Source organism: Pseudophryne corroboree, chromosome 10 (assembly GCF_028390025.1).
Source record: "Pseudophryne corroboree isolate aPseCor3 chromosome 10, aPseCor3.hap2, whole genome shotgun sequence".
NCBI lineage: Eukaryota > Metazoa > Chordata > Amphibia > Anura > Myobatrachidae > Pseudophryne > Pseudophryne corroboree.
In genome coordinates, this window is record NC_086453.1 from 311,937,583 (window position 1) to 311,952,865 (window position 15,283).

Genomic DNA, 15,283 nt, shown 5'->3' on the forward strand with positions numbered 1-15,283 from the left:
CTCACCCTTTGTCGTCCGATCCCGGAGCCGCGCCGCCGTCCCCCTCGCAGAGCCGGAAGACAGAAGCCGGTGAAAGAAGCAAGAAGACTTCAAAATCAGCGGCAGAAGACTCCAGTCTTCAAACTGAGGTAGCGCACAGCACTGCAGCTGTGCGCCATTGCTCCCACATTAAACCCACATACTCCGGTCACTGTAGGGTGCAGGGCGCAGGGGTGGGGGGTGGGGCGCCCTGTGCAGCAATTAGGACCTCTTGGCAAAAGTTGGGCATATATACAGTTGGGCACTGTATATATGCATGAGCCCCCGCCATAATTTTACACAGAAACGCGGGACAGAAGCCCGCCGCTGAGGGGGCGGGGCTTCTTCCCCAGCACTCACCAGCGCCATTTTCTCTCCACAGCTCCGCTGAGAGGAAGCTCCCCAGGCTCTCCCCTGCAGAAACACGGTAGAAGAGTGTAAAAAGAGAGGGGGGGGGCACATAAATTAAACATTATATACAGCAGCTACTGGGTTAACACTAAGTTACTGTGTGATTCCTGGGACATATAGCGCTGGGGTGTGTGCTGGCATACTCTCTGTCTCTCCAAAAGGCCTTGTGGGGGAACTGTCTTCAAAAAGAGCATCCCCTGTGTGTGCGTGGTGTGTCGGTACGCTTGTGTCGACATGTTTGACGAAGGCTATGTGGAAGCAGAGCAGTAGCAAATGAATGTGGTGTCTCCGCCGACGGCGCCGACACCTGATTGGATGGATATGTGGAAGGTTTTAAATGATAATGTTAATTCCTTGCATAAAAGGTTGGATAAAGCTGAAACCTTAGGACAGTCGGGGTCTCAGCCCATGCCTGATCCTATGTCGCAGAGGCCGTCAGGGTCTCAGAAGCGCCCACTATCCCAAATTGTTGACACAGATATCGACACGGATTCTGACTCCAGTGTCGATGGCGATGATGCAAAGTTACAGCCTAAATTGGCTAAAGCCATCCGTTATATGATTATAGCAATGAAGGATGTGTTGCACATCACAGAGGAAACCCCAGTCCCTGACAAGAGGGTTCATATGTATGGGGAAAAAAGACAGGTGGTGACCTTTCCCCCTTCACATGAGCTAAATGAGTTATGTGAAAAGGCTTGGCAATCTCCAGATAAAAAACTGCAGATTTCCAAACGGATGCTTATGGCGTATCCTTTCCCGCCAACGGACAGGTTACGCTGGGAATCCTCCCCTAGGGTGGACAAAGCTCTCGCACGCTTATCCAAAAGGGTAGCCCTGCCGTCACAGGATACGGCCACCCTAAAAGATGCTGCGGATAGAAAGCAAGAGGGTACCCTGAAGTCCATTTATATACATTCAGGTACCTTACTAAGGCCGGCAATTGCGTCTGCCTGGGTGTGTAGTGCTGTAGCAGCATGGACGGATACCTTATCTGAGGAACTTGATACCTTGGACAAGGATACTATATTAATGACCCTGGGGCATATAAAAGACGCTGTCCTGTATATGAGAGATGCTCAAAGAGACATTAGCCATCTGGGCTCTAGAATAAATGCAATGTCGATTTCTGCCAGAAGGGTCCTGTGGACTCGGCAATGGACAGGCGATGCCGACTCAAAAAGGCACATGGAGGTTTTACCTTACAAGGGTGAGGAGTTGTTTGGGGAAGGTCTCTCCGACCTGGTCTCCACAGCTACTGCTGGAATGTCAACTTTTTGGCCATATGTTCCCTCACAACCTTAGTAAGCACCGTATTACCAAATGCAGTCCTTTCGATCACAAGAAGGCAAGAAAGTCCGAGGTGCGTCCTTTTTTGCCAGATGCAGGGGCAGAGGAAAGAAGCTGCACAACACAGCTAGTTCCCAGGAACAGAAGTCCTGCCCGGCTTCCACTAAATCCACCGCATGACGCTGGGACTCCACAGGCGGAGCTAGGCCCGGTGTGGGCGTGTCTCCGAAATTTCAGCCACAAGTGGGTTCACTCCCAGGTGGATCCCTGGGCAATAGAGATTGTGTCTCAGGGGATACAAGCTGGAATTCGAAGAGAATGCCCCCTCACCGATACCTCAAATCGGCCCTGCCAGCTTCCCCCTTAGAGAGGGAAATAGTGTTAGCTGCAATTCACAAATTGTATCTTCAGCAGGTGGTGGTCAAGGTTCCCCTCCTTCAACAAGGAAAGGGTTATTATTCGACCATGTTTGTGATACCGAAACCGGACGGTTCGGTCAGACCCATATTGAAGTTAAAATCCCTGAACATATACCTGAAAAGGTTCAAGTTCAAGATGGAATCGCTCAGAGCGGTCATCGCAAGCCTGGAAGGGGGGGGATTTTATGGTGTCTCTGGACATAAAGGATGCATACCTTCATGTCCCCATTTATCCACCTCATCAGGAGTACCTCAGATTTGTGGTACAGGATTGTCATTACCAATTCCAGACGTTGCCGTTTGGTCTCTCCACGGCGCCGAGAATATTTACCAAGGTAATGGCGGAAATGATGGTGCTACTGCGACGGCAAGGAGTCACAATTATCCCATACTTGGACGATCTCCTCATAAAGGCGAGGTCCAGAGAGCAGTTGCTGATCGGCGTGGCACGCTCTCGGGAAGTGTTACAACAGCACGGCTGGATTCTAAATATTCCAAAGTCGCAGTTGATTCCTACGACTCGTCTGCCCTTCCTGGGCATGATTCTGGACACAGGCCAGAAGAGGGTTTATCTCCCGATGGAGAAGGCTCAGGAGCTCATGACACTGGTCAGAGACCTATTAAAACCAAAACAGGTGTCGGTGCATCACTGCACGCGAGTCCTGGGAAAGATGGTGGCATCATAGGAGGCCATTCCCTTCGGCAGGTTCCATGCGAGGACCTTTCAATGGGATCTGTTGGATAAGTGGTCCGGATCACATCTACAAATGCATTGGCTGATCACCCTATCCCCCAGAGCCAGGGTGTCTCTCCTGTGGTGGCTGCAGAGTGCTCACCTTCTCGAGGGCCGCAGATTCGGCATTCAGGACTGGGTCCTGGTGACCACGGACGCAAGCCTCCGAGGGTGGGGAGCAGTCACACAGGGAAGAAATTTCCAAGGTCTGTGGTCAAGTCAGGAGACTTGCCTTCACATCAATACCCTGGAACTAAGGGCCATATACAACGCCCTACGTCAATCGGAGACCCTGCTTCGCGACCAATCGGTGCTGATTCAGTCAGACAACATCACCGCAGTGGCTCATGTAAACCACCAAGGCGGCACAAGGAGCAGGGTGGCGATGGCGGAAGCCACCAGAATTCTTCGCTGGGCGGAGAATCACGTAAGAGCACTGTCAGCAGTGTTCATTCCGGGAGTGGACAACTGGGAAGCAGACTTCCTCAGCAGGCACGACCTCCACCCGGGAGAGTGGGGACTTCATCAAGAAGTCTTCACGCAGATTGCAAGTCGGTGGGAACTGCCACAAGTAGACATGATGGCATCCCGCCTCAACAAAAAGCTACAGAGGTATTGCGCCAGGTCAAGAGACCCTCAGGCGATAGCTGTAGACGCACTAGTGACACCGTGGGTGTTCCAGTCGGTCTATGTATTCCCTCCTCTTCCTCTCATACCCAAGGTGCTGAGAATCATAAGAAGAAGAGTGAGAACAATACTCATTGTTCCGGATTGGCCAAGAAGGACTTGGTATCCAGAGCTGCAATAAATGCTCACAGAGGACCCATGGCCTCTGCCTCTAAGACAGGACTTGTTGCAACAGGGGCCCTGTCTGTTCCAAGACTTACCGCGGCTGCGTTTAACGGCATGGCGGTTGAACGCCGGATCCTAGCAGAAAAAGGCATTCCGGATGAGGTTATTCCTACGCTGATAAAGGCTAGGAAGGACGTGATGGCTAAACATTATCACCGTATATGGCGAAAATATGTTGCTTGGTGTGAGGCCAGGAATGCCCCTACGGAGGAATTCCAGCTGGGCCGTTTCCTTCACTTCCTACAGTCGGGAGTGACTTTGGGCCTGAAATTGGGTTCCATTAAGGTCCAGATTTCGGCCCTATCTATTTTCTTTCAAAAAGAACTGGCTTCTCTACCTGAAGTTCAGACGTTTGTAAAGGGAGTGCTGCATATTCAGCCCCCTTTTGTGCCTCCTGTGGCACCTTGGGATCTTAACGTGGTGTTGAGTTTCCTGAAGTCACACTGGTTTGAGCCACTTAAAACCGTGAAGTTAAAATTTCTCACGTGGAAAGTGGTCATGCTATTAGCCTTGGCTTCAGCTAGGCGTGTGTCGGAATTAGCGGCTTTGTCACATAAAAGCCCCTATCTGGTCTTCCATATGGACAGGGCAGAATTGCGGACCCGTCCGCAATTTCTGCCAAAAGTGGTGTCATCTTTTCATATGAACCAACCTATTGTGGTGCCTGTGGCTACTCGTGACTTGGAGGATTCCGAGTTACTAGATGTGGTCAGGGTTTTGAAGGTTTATGTAGCCAGAACGGCTAGAGTCAGGAAAACTGAGTCGCTGTTTATCCTGTATGCACCCAACAAGCTGGGTGCTCCTGCTTCAAAGCAAACTATTGCTCGCTGGATCTGTAACACGATTCAGCAGGCTCATTCTGCGGCTGGATTGCCGCTGCCAAAATCAGTAAAAGCCCATTCCACAAGGAAGGTGGGCTCTTCTTGGGCGGCTGCCCGAGGGGTCTCGGCATTACAGCTTTGCCGAGCAGCTACTTGGTCGGGTTCAAACACTTTTGCAAAGTTCTACAAGTTTGATACCCTGGCTGAGGAGGACCTTGTGTTTGCTCATTCGGTGCTGCAGAGTCATCCGCACTCTCCCGCCCGTTTGGGAGCTTTGGTATAATCCCCATGGTCCTTACGGAGTCCCCAGCATCCACTAGGACGTTAGAGAAAATAAGATTTTACTTACCGGTAAATCTATTTCTCGTAGTCCGTAGTGGATGCTGGGCGCCCGTCCCAAGTGCGGACTTCTTCTGCAATGCTTGTATATAGTTATTGCTTACATAAGGGTTATGTTATAGTTGCATCAGGGTTGATCTGATGCTCTATTGTTGTTCATACTGTTAACTGGATAAGTTTATCACAAGTTATACGGTGTGATTGGTGTGGCTGGTATGAGTCTTACCCTGGATTCCAAAATCCTTTCCTTGTACTGTCAGCTCTTCCGGGCACAGTTTCTCTAACTGAGGTCTGGAGGAGGGACATAGAGGGAGGAGCCAGAGCACACCAGTATCCAAATTCTTTCTTAAAGTGCCCTGTCTCCTGCGGAGCCCGTCTATTCCCCATGGTCCTCACGGAGTCCCCAGCATCCACTACGGACTACGAGAAATAGATTTACCGGTAAGTAAAATCTTATTTTTTCGCGATTTTTCCAGATGTTTCACTAATTTTCTCTGACGTCCTAGTGGATGCTGGGAACTCCGAAAGGACCATGGGGAATAGCGGGTTCCGAAGGAGGCTGGGCACTCTAGAAAGATTTATGACTACCTGGTGTGCACTGGCTCCTCCCACTATGACCCTCCTCCAAGCCTCAGTTAGATTTTGTGCCCGGCCGAGGTTGGATGCACACTAGGGGCTCTCCTGAGCTCTTAGAAAGAAAGATAGACTTAGGTTTTTTATTTTCAGTGAGACCTGCTGGCAACAGGCTCACTGCAGCGAGGGACTAAGGGGAGAAGAAGCGAACTCGCCTGCTTGCAGCCGGATTGGGCTTCTTAGGCTACTGGACACCATTAGCTCCAGAGGGATCGACCGCAGGCCCAGCCTTGATGTTCGGTCCCGGAGCCGCGCCGCCGTCCCCCTTACAGAGCCAGAAGCAAGAAGATGGTCCGGAAAATCGGCGGCATGAAGACATCAGTCTTCACCAAGGTAGCGCACAGCACTGCAGCTGTGCGCCATTGCTCCTCTCACACACTTCACACTCCGGTCACTGAGGGTGCAGGGCGCTGGGGGGGGCGCCCTGAGGCAGCAATAAAAACGCCTTGGCTGGCAAAAATACCTCAATATATAGCCCCAGGGGCTATATATGAGGTAAATACCCCTGCCAGATTCCATAAAAAAGCGGGAGAATAGGCCGCGGAAAAGGGGCGGAGCTATCTCCCTCAGCACACTGGCGCCATTTTTCCCTCACAGCTCCGCTGGAAGGAAGCTCCCTAGCTCTCCCCTGCAGTCTACACTACAGAAAAGGGTTAAAAAAAGAGAGGGGGGGCACTAAATTTAGGCGCAGTATACATTATATAGAAACAGCAGCTATAGGGGACATAACTCAGTTAGTCCCTGCATTATATAGCGCTCTGGTGTGTGCTGGCATACTCTCACTCTGTCCCCCCAAAGGGCTTTTGTGGGTCCTGTCCTCGTTTAGAGCATTCCCTGTGTGTTTGCGGTGTGTCGGTACGGCTGTGTCGACATGTTGAATGAGGAGGCTTATATGGTGACGGAGCAGAGGCCGATATATGTGATGTCGCCCCCTGTGGGGCCGACACCAGAGTGGATGGATAGGTGAAAGGTATTAACCAACAGTGTCAACTCCTTACATAAAAGGGTGGATGACGTAACAACTGTGGGACAGCCGGCTTCTCAGCCCGCGCCTGCCCAGGCGTCTCAAAGGCCATCAGGGGCTCAAAAACGCCCGCTCTCTCAGATGGCAGACACAGATGTCGACACGGAGTCTGACTCCAGTGTCGACAAGGTTGAGACATATACACAATCCACTAGGAACATCCGTGATTTGATCCCGGCAAATAATAAATGTGTTATACATTTCTGACATTAACCCAAGCACCTCTAAAAATGGGTTTTAGGTTGGGGAGAAAAAACAGGCAGTGTTTTGTTCCCCCATCAGATGAATAAATGAAGTGTGTGAAAAGCGTGGGTTCCCCCGTTAAGAAACTGGTAATTTCTAAAAAGTTACTGATGGCGTACCCTTTCCCGCCAGGAGGATAAGTTACGCTGGGAGATATCCCCTAGGGTGGATAAGGCGCTCACACGGTTGTCAAAAAAGGTGGCACTGCCGTTTTAGGAACGGCTACTTTGAAGGTACCTGTTGATAAAAAGCAGGAGGCTATCCTGAAGTCTGTATTTACACACTCAGGTACTAGACTGAGACCTGCAGATCGTGCTGCTGCAGCATGGTCGGTGACCCTGTCAAGCATACTAGTTTGCTAATATGAGAACATATTAAAGACGTCGTCTTATATATGAGGGATGCACAGAGGGATATTTTGCCGGCTGGCATCCAAAATGAATGTAATGTCCATTCTGTCAGGAGGGTATTAGAGACCTGTCACTGGACAGGTGATGCTGACTTAAAAGGCGCATAGAGATTCTGCCTTATAAGGGTGAGGAATGATTTGGGGATGGTCTCTGGGACCTCGTATCCACAGCAACTGCTGGGAAGAAATATTTTTACCTCAGGTTTCCTCACAGACTAAGAAAGCACTGTATTATCAGGTACAGTCCTTTCGGCTTCAGAAAAGCAAGCGGGTCAAATGGCGCTTCCTTTCTGTACAGAGACAAGGGAAGAGGGAAAAAGCTGCACCAGTCAGCCTGTTCCCAGAATCAAAATTCTTCCCCCGCTTCCTGTGAGTCCACAGCATGACGCGGGTGCTCCACAGGTGTAGCCAGGTACGGTGGGGGGCCGTCTCAAAAATTTCAGCAATTAGTGGGCTCGCTCACAGGTGGATCCCTGTTTCTTTCAAGTAGTATTTCAGGGGTATAAGCTGGAATTTGAGATGTCTCCCCCCCGCCGTTTCCTCAAATATGCCTTGCCGACAACTCCCTCAGGCAGGGAGGCTGTGCTAGAGGCAATTAATAAGCGGTATTCCCAGCAGGTAATACTCAAGGGCCCCTACTTCAACAAGGACGGGGTTACTATTCCACACGGTTTGGGGTACCGAAACCGCTGGGTTTGGTGTGACCCATTTTATATTTAAAATCCTTGAACACAAAAAAATTCAAGTTCAAGATGGAATCGCTCAGGGCGGTTATTGCAAGCCTGGACGAGGGGGATTACATGGTATCCCGGGACATCAAGGATGCTTACCTGCTTGTCCCCATTTACCATCCTCGCCAGGAGTACCTCAGATTTGTGGTACAGGTTTGCCATTACCAAGTCCAGACACGGCCGTTTGGACTGTACATGGCACCGAGGGTGTTTACCAAGGTAATGGCCGAAATGATGATACTCCTTCGAAAAAAGGGAGTTTTAATTATCCCGTACTTGGACAATCTCCTAATAAAGGCACGGTCCAAGGAACAGTTGTTGGTGGGAGTAGCACTTTCTCAGGAAGTGCTGCGCCAGCACGGCTGGATTCTGAATATCCCAAAGTCACAGCTGGTTTCGACTACACGTATACTGTTCCTGGGTATGATTCTGGACACAGTCCAGAAAAAAGTGTTTCTCCCGGAGGAGAAAGCCAGGGAGTTGGTTTCTCTAGTCAGAGACCTCCTGAAACCAAAACAGGTATCGGTGCATCACTGCACGCGGGTCCTGGGAAAGATGGTAGCTTCTTACGAGGCAATTCCATTCGGCAGGTTCCATGCCAGAATCTTTCAGTGGGACCTGTTGGACAAGTGGTCCGGATCGCATATTCAGATGCATCGTTTAATAACCCTGTCTCCAAGAACCAGGGTGTCTCTTCTGTGGTGGCTGCACAGTGCTCATCTTCTAGAGGGCCGCAGATTCGGCATACAGGACTGGGTCCTGGTGACCACGGATGCCAGCCTTCGAGGCTGGGGGGCAGTCACAAGGGGAAGAAACTTCCAAGGACTATGGTCAAGTCAGGAGACTTCCCTTCACATAAATATTCTGGAACTAAGGGCCATGTACAATGCCCTACATCATAGAAGTCTTCCAAATGATTGTAAATCAGTGGGATTGTCCACAGGTGGACATGATGGCGTCCCGCCTAAACAAAAAACTAGAGAGGTGTTGCGTCAGGTCAAGAGACCCTCAGGCAATAGCTGTGGACGCTCTAGTGACACCGTGGGTGTATCAGTCAGTTTATGTGTTCCCTCCTCTGCCTCTCATACCAAAGGTATTGAGAATAATAAGAAGGCGAGGCGTAAACACAATTCTCGGGGTTCCGGATGGGCCAAGACGAGCGTGGTACCCGGAACTTCAAAAGATGATCTCAGAGGACCCGTGGCCTCTGCCGCTCAGACAAGACCTGCTACAGCAAGGGCCCTGTCTGTTCCAAGACTTACCGCGGCTGCGTTTGACGGCATGGCGGTTGAACGCCGGATCCTAAAGGAAAAGGGCATTCCGGAAGAAGTCATTCCTACGCTTATTAAAGCCAGGAAAGAGGTTACAGCAAATCATTATCACCGCATATGGCGGAAATATGTTGCATGGTGTGAGGCCGAAAGGGCCCCAACAGAGGAATTTCAACTAGGTCGATTTCTGCATTTCCTGCAAGCAGGAGGGAATATGGGCCTAAAATGAGGTTCCATTAAGGTACAGATCTCGGCTCTGTCGATTTTCTTTCAAAAAGAACTAGCTTCAGTACCTGAAGTTCAGACATTTGTAAAAGGAGTGCTGCATATTCAGCCCCATTTGTGCCTCCTGTGGCACCTTGGAATCTCAACGTGGTGTTGAGTTTCTTAAAATCACATTGGTTTGAGCCACTAAAGACCGTGGATCTGAAATATCTCACGTGGAAAGTGGTCATGTTATTGGCCTTGGCTTCGGCCAGGCGAGTACCAGAATTGGCGGCTTTATCATGTAAAAGCCCTTATCTGATTTTCCATATGGATAGGGCAGAATTGAGGACTCGTCCCCAGTTTCTCCCTAAGGTGGTGTCAGCGTTTCACCTGAACCAGCCTATTGTGGTGCCTGCGGCTACTAAGGACTTGGAGGACTCCAAGTTGCTAGACGTTGTCAGGGCCCTGAAAATATATGTTTCCAGGACAGCGGGAGTCAGAAAATCTGACTCGCTGTTTATTTTATATGCACCCAACAAGCTGGGTGCTCCTGCTTCTAAGCAGACTATTGCTCGTTGGATTTGTAGTACAATTCAGCTTGCACATTCTGTGGCAGGCCTGCCACAGCTAAAATCTGTCAATGCCCATTCCACAAGGAAGGTGGGCTCATCTTGGGCGGCTGCCCGAGGGGTCTCGGCTTTACAACTTTGCCGAGCTGCTACTTGGTCAGGGGCAAACACGTTTGCAAAATTCTACAAATTTGATACCCTGGCTAAGGAGGACCTGGAGTTCTCTCATTCGGTGCTGCAGAGTCATCCGCACTCTCCCGCCCGTTTGGGAGCTTTGGTATAATCCCCATGGTCCTTTCGGAGTTCCCAGCATCCACTAGGACGTCAGAGAAAATAAGAATTTACTCACCGGTAATTCTATTTCTCGTAGTCCGTAGTGGATGCTGGGCGCCCATCCCAAGTGCGGATTGTCTGCATTACTTGTACATAGTTATTGTTAACTAAATCGGGTTATTGTTGAGCCATCTGTTGAGAGGCTCAATTGTTTCATACTGTTAACTGGGTATAATATCACGAGTTATACGGTGTGATTGGTGTGGCTGGTATGAGTCTTACCCGGGATTCAAAATCCTTCCTTATTGTGTACGCTCGTCCGGGCACAGTGTCCTAACTGAGGCTTGGAGGAGGGTCATAGTGGGAGGAGCCAGTGCACACCAGGTAGTCATAAATCTTTCTAGAGTGCCCAGCCTCCTTCGGAGCCCGCTATTCCCCATGGTCCTTTCGGAGTTCCCAGCATCCACTGCGGACTACGAGAAATAGAATTACCGGTGAGTAAATTCTTATTTTTTTCAATTTTATTTTTGAGGAGCAGCGCTGCACTGGGAGCTGTCAGCAGCCGGCACCCGGTTCAGCATCAGGTAACCCCCGATTAAGCCATCGCTCATGCTGGCTTATCTGAGGTAATAGGATAGCCACTGACTGGAAAATTAGACCCTGTAAATTACCGGGGCTAATTGGATATCCACCTTAGAGTCAAAGCCCTCCCTCCATGTACATTGGTAGCCAATGAAGGAGGGAAGGGATGGGTGTGCTGTGTTGTGAATGACGGTAGCATATTGCAGAGAGTGATTGATATATGGATTACTTTAAGCCCGTGTTCGCATATAAAAAGGCAACTTTATATCATGTACTTTTATTCTTAAATAATGCCTTTTAGGTTGCAAATGTAGTACAGGTTGAGTCTCCCATATCCAAAATTCAGAAAATACATGGGGTTCGGTGTACACAAACTGTTTTATGCACAATATTATTGAACATATTGCATAAAATTACCTCTGGCCTATGTGTAAAAGGTGTATATGAAACATAAATGCATTCTGTGTCTAAACTTGGGTCTCATCCCCAAGATATCTCATTACATAACGCAGATATTCCAATTTACAGAAAAATACGATATCGAAAATACTTCTGGTCCCAAGTATTTTGGATATGGGAAACTCAACCTTTATTTGTATCTAGAAAGCATTGTCTTTGTCAAAAATTCTTATCATGCGCATCTTTCTTTTATGTCTGTTTCTGCTGCTTATTCTCAAAACCTCTTTTATTTTCTTCAGATCGGATAACCCCAAGAAAACCACGTGGAAGACCACGCAGCATTCTATCCAGGAGCTCTGACCCTTCTTCCAACCCTACTGAAAAACCTAGCCCTCTAAATAACAAGCAGGACCTCAGACAACCAGATAAAGCAAAGAAGCCAGAGAGTAAACCAGAAGAAAAGAGACGCGGAAGACCACCTGCACATGGGAGTGTAAAGTTTAAATTGGCACAGGAAAAACGAGATGGGCCAGATACCACAAAGATTTCTCGAGAAGAGAAGACTAAACGGCGGAAGCCATCTGCCGCATTTCAGCATGCTGCCAAAATAAAGAAACTCAGAGCAGTCAAATTATCTCCACTGAAACCCAAGTTCAAAGGCGAGAAACTGCAGCTTGGACGGAAAGGTACAGTTCCAATAGTCAGGAGGCGTGGTAGGCCCCCATCCTCGGAAAGATTTAAAATGCCACCTTCTGCAATTATTTTGAGACAGTCTCAAGCAGAGAAAACCCAAAGGAATCGAAAAGAGGAATCCCCGCAGCCATCGAAAGAAGAAATCAGGGTGTCTGTGCGACAAAGTCCACGTAGGATTAAGCCTGTAAGGATAATCCCCACCTCCAAGAGAACTGACACCACCATTGCCAAGCAGCTTCTGCAAAAGGCCAAAAAGGGTGCCCAGAAAAAAATGGAGCTAGAAGCTGCAAAGCTTCAGGGACGTAAGGGAGGCACACAGCTGAAGAATATACGTCAGTTTATAATGCCTGTGGTGAGCACAGTCTCGTCTCGAATCATAAAAACACCTCGAAGGTTTATAGAAGATGAGGACTATGAACCTCCTATCAAAATTGCTCGGCTGGAGACTGCTCCAAATGGACGTTTCAGTGCAGCTTCTTGTGAATCTAGTGAAAAGTCTAGTGCTGCTTCCCAGCAGTCCTCACAGGCCACCTCTGATGAGTCCCGCTCTAGTAGCCCTAGTGTGGACACCTCAACAGAATCACAGGCCTCAGAAGAAACGCCTCCTGCAGCAGAGACTCAAGGACGAGTTGCAGAGATTCCTGTGATTACCCCACAGCCAGTCTCCGAAATCAATGGAAGTGGTGGAAGAAGTCGACGAATTCCCAATTGCAATAGGAGTTTTAACTCCAGACAAGCTAAGAAAATTATTTCTCAGCCAACTCTTCAGCAGTCCTCATCATCTCCACCTCCACCACTGCTGAGTCCTCCTGCACCCCTACAGCCCCCTTCAACACTTTCTGAACCCTCAAAATGGTTAATGCCACCCACTATTCCTATGGCTACTCCTTTCCTCTCTGCTTCACGGATGCATGAGAAAAGGAGGTCCATTCTGAGAGAACCAACCTTCCGTTGGACCTCCCAAAAACTTTCCAGATTTGAGTCCCAGTACTTTTCCTCTGCTAAATATGCCAAAGAAGGCCTCATCCGAAAACCCATATTTGACAATTTTAGACCTCCACCACTGACACCAGAGGATGTAGGCATGGCTTCAGCTTCTGGGTTTAACTCTGTGGTAGCTCCTGGAAGACTATTTTCTCCATTACACACCTCCGGAGCTCGATTTGATGTACCTAAGCGAAGCCCCATACTCCGTGCCCCCAGGTTTACCCCCAGTGAAGCACACTCCCGCATCTTTGAGTCAGTCACTCTTCCACCGTCTATTGCTCGTTCCGGTGGGGGGTCTTCCATTATGGGAATGTCCTCTCGAAGAAGAAAAAGAAGGGTCTTCAGTCCAATTCGCAGCTCTGAGTCTAGGTCGCCATCTCACTCCATGAGAACGCGGAGTAGGAGGGAGAATAGTAACAACGTTCCATCCATCATACCTCAGTCATCCACCTCACTTCCAAGCATTTCTGTCAGTCCTCTTACCACTAGTGCCTTAAACCCAAGCTTTTCTTTCTCTTCCACATTGATTACTCCAGCACCTGGGGATTCTGCAGAAAAAAATCAGAAATCAAGAAAGCAAGCCAGCACTCCAGGGGAGCCCTTTTCCTCCTCTTCCAATAGTTCACCTGCCCTTTTCCCTTGGTTTCCCTCCAATCCCCAGAGTGACAGAGGGAGGAGTAAGAGCCGAGCCTCAGATGAAGTACCTAAAGAAAGAGAAAGTGAAAGGTGTAGGGAAAAAGAGCGAGAGAAGGAGAACTCTCACGACTCAAGAAAGGATAAGCGTAAGAAAGGCTCAGATTCTTTAAGCAAAAGCGTCAAAGAGAGGAGCGATGGAGAAGCACTCACGCCTACTACACCAATTAAAATTTTTGCAAGGAAGAAACCAGTGATAGCAGAACCCTCATTAGCTGCAAGTCCAACTGCCTTACCTGCAGTACCGGTTTCCGCTAATAAGGTACCCAAGAAAGGGCGTGGAATTTCTGAGAAGCATGACTTGGACGCTTGTGCCAAATCCCCACCCACAGAGACCCAGGCAAGTCTACCTGCCCAGCACGTGAATCCTGTTAAGTCGTCGACTACCACGATTAGCTCTATGTTGGACCAAGCCAATAAATTTCCTGTTTCCGAAAAGCATGTGGCCAGCCTCTTGAGAACAGCCAAATGTCAGCTGCAAAATATAGAGAAGAACAAATTGAGGAAACAGGGAGACCAACCCAAAGCACAGGTGAGTGATTCCAGAATAGGTTGGCATTGCCAACAAGTTACATACAGCAGTGACGTGGTCAGGTGCGGCAGAGCCTCTTCTGTCATACTCCAGTATACACCACAGTTTTGACTATAAAAATTATATGAAAAATACGAAGGAAATATTCTAAATCGTGGTTGGTGGAGCAACAGAGTCAAGTGTAGATGTAAGGGAGGCATTACATAGGGAAGTGGCTTGTTCAGGAGAGAGATAGAATAGGGGAGAGAAGAGAGTCAAGCAGGGAGGATAGGGAAGCAGTGTTGATGGCCTCCGTGTTACCCTCAGTGATAGTAGCCTCAGTAAGTAGAGATGGAGACGCAGAGAGGGGTAAGTTAAGAGAACAGGTGATGGTCAGGGAGGTGGAATGGGGTGTTAGAGAAATCAGAAATATCATAGTGGCGACTGAAGAACAGATCAAGCAAGTTCCCCATTCACATGAGAGGGTGAGGAGGTCCACTGATAAAGACTAAGAGCTGATATGAAGTTAAGGAGTTTAGTGGCAGAGGATTCTGTTTTGATATACAAATATAAATAGAAAGATAAAGTGTCGAGTACATCTGTATGGTGCACATATTCTTGCACGTAAGACCTATTCTTTTACTTATATCTTTTAAGTTAAAAATATTGTTTGAATTTTTTTTCTCTTTTGGTTTCTGGCATAAGTTTACGAGAAACTTGCACATAAAGTACAAATGGTGCTTACTTTATGTAAGATTTAAAGTGGTCCCACTGTTAGTGTTGTTTTCAGCAAATCCTCAAATGTTTCAGACCCCAATCGTCATCATTGAAATGATGATGTGTTCTTGTAAGAACAATTAAAAAAAAAAAAAACAATTGTAAATCACGTGACTCATATTTTTGCATTACAAAATTGAAAGTTTCATTTTTGTCTTGATCTCCTTGTTTTGAAGCAGATTGTAGCCACGTGTGCTCTCATTTCAATTATGTATTTGGCTCTTCGTTCTCTGCCTGCCAGTAAAAAAAAAAAAAGCACAAGCTACTTCAGTGCTGTGAAAGCTGCCTAGTTCTCCAGAACCTATCCTATTAGAGAGATCTAAGGACAACCAAAATGATTAGTTACTCTGAATACGCGTTGCTTTAATAGATATCGCCACTATGATATCATTTTCCTG

At 48.3% G+C, this 15,283-nt stretch overlaps 1 protein-coding gene across 1 annotated transcript in view; it reads left to right on the top strand.

Moving 5' to 3' along the window:
- Positions 1–15,283, top strand: part of KMT2A (lysine methyltransferase 2A) — a 293,772-nt gene that overhangs the window by 175,563 nt on the left and 102,926 nt on the right. Inside the window, exon 3 of the mRNA XM_063941799.1 lies at positions 11,524–14,129. Within this exon, the coding sequence (XP_063797869.1) occupies positions 11,524–14,129 (2,606 nt within the window). The remainder of the gene's footprint in view (positions 1–11,523; positions 14,130–15,283) is intronic.